Source organism: Charadrius vociferus, unplaced genomic scaffold (genome assembly GCF_000708025.1).
Source record: "Charadrius vociferus isolate BGI_N301 unplaced genomic scaffold, ASM70802v2 scaffold1158, whole genome shotgun sequence".
Classification (NCBI taxonomy): domain Eukaryota; kingdom Metazoa; phylum Chordata; class Aves; order Charadriiformes; family Charadriidae; genus Charadrius; species Charadrius vociferus.
In genome coordinates, this window is record NW_009649701.1 from 107,242 (window position 1) to 112,258 (window position 5,017).

General features: G+C 66.1%; 2 protein-coding genes across 2 annotated transcripts in view; both read right to left on the minus strand.

Moving 5' to 3' along the window:
- Nucleotides 1-295, minus strand: part of LOC104291365 (ras-related protein Rab-11A-like) — a 5,625-nt gene extending 5,330 nt beyond the window's left edge. Inside the window, exon 1 of the mRNA XM_009890589.1 lies at nt 256-295. Coding sequence (XP_009888891.1) covers nt 256-295 — 40 coding nt within the window. The remainder of the gene's footprint in view (nt 1-255) is intronic.
- A 1,992-nt stretch (nt 296-2,287) lies between these two features.
- RAB25 (RAB25, member RAS oncogene family) lies at nt 2,288-4,989 on the minus strand. The gene is made up of 5 exons (XM_009890582.1): nt 4,950-4,989; nt 3,723-3,918; nt 3,399-3,592; nt 3,158-3,238; nt 2,288-2,418 (listed from the first exon to the last, which is right to left on the minus strand). The coding sequence occupies exons 1-5, from the start codon at nt 4,987-4,989 to the stop codon at nt 2,288-2,290; spliced, it is 642 nt and encodes a 213-aa protein (XP_009888884.1).
- Between the last annotated feature and the right edge of the window lie 28 nt (nt 4,990-5,017).

A 5,017-nucleotide genomic window follows, 5' to 3' on the forward strand; every position in this document is an offset into this window, starting at 1 on the left:
AGCACAGCCTCAACAACCCCCCCCGCCCCCGCCAGCACTGGGAGCTTCGCATTATATCCCAGTACAAGCCAAAGCCCCAGCTTCCAGCTCCATCCCGAGGGTGCTGTGTGGAGATAACACACCCCCCCGGCTTCCAGCAGTGGGCTGAGACCGACCACAGCTCATTGCAAGAATGACCAGAGCAGCACAGGCTGAGAAGGAGCACAGCTCATGACAGGCACGGCCAGAGCAGCACAGGCAGAGCAGGACACCCACCTTTGAAGAGGTAGTCGTACTCATCATCCTTGCCCCGCATCTCGCCCAGCACCACAACCCCGCTCCCACTGGGCCAACTGGGATTTCCGGGCCTTATCCAGCCCTGGCGGGGGCTGTCCCCCCCACCCCCATTGGTGGCCACAGCCCTTCCTCCTCCGCAGCCATTGGTGGCCGAGGCCGCCCGTCACCGCCCCGGTGTGCTCACCTGGGCCAGGTAAGGGGGAAGGAGGGGGAAGTACGTGGGCTCCGCTCCCCTCTCAGCACCGCTGTGCCTTCCCCGGGTGCACCGGGGCGGCCTCATGCAGAGCGCTGCATGGCAGCAGGGAAAGGCCACCGCGTGTGCCAGCCATGGGGACAGTCACGGCCACGGCCACGCTCTCCGTGCAGAGCCACGGGTGCGGAGCGGGAGTGGGGTTGACGCGTATTTCACGGTGCAAAGGGAAAGCGAGTGTCCGGAACCAGAGGAAGATACGGGGAATCCAGCAGCGGTTGTCCCATTTCTGAGGGGTTTTGGGTAACCGGCCGAGGTCAAGTCACGGTTTGGACGGACAAGCTGCCGGCCGTCCACTAGAAGCCATCAAGGATGCGGGATATGGGCTGGGAAAGGTTGTGTGGGAAGGGGGCGCAGGGGGACCGTGGCATGGGGCTGGGAGGGAGCACACAGGGAACGTGGTCCCAGGCTGGGAGGGGACACAGGGGGACGGTGGCATCGAGCTGGGAGGGGGCGCAGCAGGATGGTGGCATCGTGCTGGGAGGGGGCACACGGAGAACATGGCATCGGGCTGGGAGAGGGTGCAAGGGGACAGTGGCATTGGGTTGGGAGGGGGTGCAGTGGGACCATGGCATCAGGCTGGCAGGGGGTGCAGGAGGATGGTGGTATCAGGCTGGGAGAGGGTGCAAGGGGACAGTGGCATTGGGTTGGGAGGGGGCGCAGTGGGACCATGGCATCAGGCTGGCAGGGGGTGCAGGAGGATGGTGGTATCAGGCTGGGAGAGGCCACAGGGGGACAGTGGCATCAGTCTGGGAGGGGACACAGGGGGACAGTGGCATCAGGCTGGGAGGGGGCGCAGCGGGATGGTGGCATTGGGTTGGGAGGGGGCGCAGCGGGATGGTGGCATCAGGCTGGGAGGGGACACAGGGACAGTGGCTTCAGGCTGGGAGAGGGTGCAAGGGGACAGTGGCATTGGGTTGGGAGGGGGCACAGCGGGACCATGGCATCAGGCTGGCAGGGGGGGCAGGGGGATGGCGGACCACGATCTGCAGCATGCGGTGGAGGTGGGGCGCAGGGGATGGGACCACAAACACGCAGGAATTCCAGCTCAGCAAACCTGCATTTCGCAAGTCCTTTAATGGTTGCGTCACCGCTGCGCTGGACACGGAGCTGTTCCCGGGCCCTTTGGCACCGCGCTCTGCACCGACCCCATCCCGCCCCGCAGACAGGAGGGACCTTCGCCAGCTCCTGCCGTCACGGTTCTCCCATGTCTCGATGGGGACAGAGGTGTGCCAAGGGCCGAGCGCTGCCACTTCGCTCCTTAGGGCTTGGGATGACCCCAGAGCAGTCCCCGGTGGGGACAGAGACCTGTGGGGACAGCCATGTCCCCGGCGCGTGGCACGAGGTGGCCGCGTGGGGAGCAACCCCAGGGCCAGACGCCATAGGAGCAGCTCCCGTCGCTGGCACGATGCCGGCCAGAAACCCCCGGCTCCTTCGCCAGCGGTGCCTGGGGGTGTCTCAGTCCTCTGCACCGCGGGGCCGGGGGGTGCCAGGTCCGTGGGGGACGGTGGTGATGCTAATCAAGGCCCGGCAAAAACGAAGCAGACAGAGCAGAGGTCCGGGCACTGGAGCCTCTCACCATTTATGGCAGAATTTGGCCACTGTCCGGGGCTGCCGGTCCCCACCGCACCGGGACGGGGGTGGCACCGCAGGCTGGGTGACACCGGATGAGCCTGCGCGTAGGCAGACCCAGCTCGATGCCACCGGTGTGTCCCGGGGCTTGCGGGGGTCCCCGGGGGCCGCCCGGGGTGCCCGGCCAGCTCAGAGGGCCACGCAGCACGGGCGCTTCTCCGTCTGCGCCAGGGCTGTGCTCTCCGGGCTCTCGTTGGCAAGCGACACTGTGTTGCTTTGGCTGTTCCTCTGCTTCTGCTTCTGCACTTTGTGGAAGATCTCTGCAAAACAAGAGGTGCCGGGGGCGGGGAGGGGGTCTGCGTGTCACCTAAGGGCCACCTGGGGAAGTAGGGTGCCCATAGCCCCCGTTGCCTGCCCACTGGCCCAAGGTGGCTCTCCTTGCCCTGTGTGCAGCGGAGGGGACGAGCTGAGGGGTGACAAGGGAGCAGCTCCCGCGGGCTGCGTCCCCGCCGTGCCTGGGGAACACCCTGCGCTGGGGCAATTTCCTCTTGCCCAACCTGGGCTTAGTGCTTCGCCCCGTGCCAGCGCTGGCAGCACGCCGGCTGGCTCGGCGCTATACGGCACGGCACGGCACACCTCGCCACGCTCCTGCCGGCTGCCGTTCCTGGAGAGGTTCTCCTGGCTGAGCATCACCCCTCGCCATCCCCGTCCCCCTCAGGTGCCCACGGCCGGTTCGGCAGGGTGCCGGAGACGTTGAGTCAAGAGCGCAGGACAACAGGAAGGGGAACGGGGGATTACAGGGGGAGAAGGAGCCCTCGGGGCTTCGGGGATGCCCGGGGGGCATGAGAACAAAGCCATGGGGCGCGGAGAGCGGAACGCCCAGCACGAAAGGCCGGAAACCAAACCAGCAGGAAAGACAACACCGAAACCAGCCCCAAATTGCTCAGGTGGAGCAGCGCAGAGAGCAGCGCTGCACATCCTCTGCCCAGCCCTTGCGTCCCTGGTAAGGGACTCCGCGATACCCCGGTCACCGGGGCACCACGGCGTCGGTGCACGTACCCTTCAGGATGGTCTCGAACGCCTGTTCGACGTTGGTGGAGTCCAGCGCCGAGGTCTCGACAAACAGCAGCCCGTTGTTGTCTGCAATGAGAGGAGTCCCGCGAGACGATGCAGACCCCGGCGAGGGCACGGCTCCATTTCCGAGCCCCTTTAGAGATGGCGGGGTGCCCGCATTGGTGCGGGTCCCCGCTATCAGGGGGTTCCCAAGCCCCCAACCCTGGGGCAGGGTGCCAGCCCGTACCTGCAAACATTTTCGCCTCCTCCATGGGCACCTCCCGAGCCTGCGCCAGGTCGGTCTTGTTCCCCACCAGCATGACGACGATGCTGGCCTCAGCGTGGTCGTACAGCTCCTTCAGCCAACGGTCCACCACATCGTACGTCTGGTGCTTGGTGATGTCAAAGACAACCAGGGCACCCACAGCCCCCCGGTAATACCTACGGGAGAACCCCACCATCAACCCACACTCCGGACACTCCCCACAGCATCCTCACCCGTGGAGCTCGACCACGAGGGCATCACCACCCGGGTACCAGAGATCCCCGAGTTCAGGCATCCCATCCTTACGCAGAGGTGATGGCGCGGTACCGCTCCAGCCCGGCCGTGTCCCAGATCTGAGCCTTCACCACGGCGTCTCCCACCAGGATGGTGCGGGTGGAGAATTCCACGCCGATGGTGGTGCGGCTGTCGTGGTTGAACTCGTTGCGAGTGAAGCGGGAGAGCAGGTTGGTTTTGCCCACCCCGGACTCCCCAATCAGGACGACTGCGGAAGAAAGGGAGAAAGCTCACTGGAGCTGTCGAGGAGGGGAGAGGGCTGCTCCAAGACGCTTCACAGAAATTCAAATAACCTTTTCTGACCTGAGCCAGATCAGCCAGCACCTCGTGTCATTGGCAGGGCGGCAGCCAGATCGCTCCGGCTGCCGGCATGGGGTGCACGGGCATCCCGCATCGCCTGATGGCCCCAGACCTGGGCAGGCATGTGGGTGTAACACCCGGCGCCGTCACTCCTTCAGCAAAGGGGGGTCCTGTCCCTGCGTCGTGAGCTCTCAGCCCCTCGGGTGCAGCTGAGCCCCCTCTGCTGAGCCCAGCCATGCTGGCCGAAGGGGGTCACGGCCACCAGGCTCTGGGCAGCAGGACCCAGGGCAAGCTCCGGGTCACCCCGCTGCGGTGGGCACCCAGGACCCGGAGCCTGTCCATCCCCACCTGCCCAAGGTCCAGCGGGGTCCGGTCGGTAGCGCCCGGCAGAGACGGAGGACACCGGTGCCCCGTGCCTGCAGAGCTCAAGCTGGGGGGCACGAGCCCGTGCCCCCGTTTCTCCCGCCCAGGTTTGATCCACACGTCCTCTGCGTGTGCCACCACCGAGGTGACCGCAGCAGAATGACTTTTAAATGCCCGCTGCTCTCAGGGGTTAATGCGCTCGCACAGCGTTTATGCCTCGCACGCTCAACCCCGGCCGTCTCAGCCCCCACCATGTGCCAGCAACTCGCCCAGCGTCCCACACGTGTGGCCTTAGGGTGGGCACGGGTGTCCCTGTGCCCCCAGTGACGTTCACTAGCCCTGACCCCACTGCCACCAGCCGGGGACACAGCTGAGGCCGGCGCCTGCTCCCCGATCCCGACCCTTTGCAGCTCCCGGCGCGCACCAGAGCTGCGGGGACGGTCAACAACATCCCAGTTCGGGACACAGCAACCCTGGGGGGAGGGGGGGAAGGCACTCTAAATCCCTCCCCGCAGCCCCCAGCCTCTCGCTCCATCCCTTTTGGGGAGGGGGGTTGGCATCGAGCCCTGGACTCACCCTTGAAGACAAAGTTATAATCCTCCTCGGCGCTGCCCATGTCGCCACGGCCGCCGCCGCCCCTTGGT

Bases quoted from the DNA above. Each gene is read 5' to 3' on its own strand.
- RAB25 (XM_009890582.1), bottom strand. From the start codon at position 4,989: ATGGGCAGCGCCGAGGAGGATTATAACTTTGTCTTCAAGG. The intron at 3,919-4,949 runs GTGAGTCCAGGG...TTTCTTCCGCAG, and splicing joins TTATAACTTTGTCTTCAAGG to TCGTCCTGATTGGGGAGTCC. The intron at 3,593-3,722 runs GTAAGGATGGGA...GTTCTCCCGTAG, and splicing joins TACCGCGCCATCACCTCTGC to GTATTACCGGGGGGCTGTGG.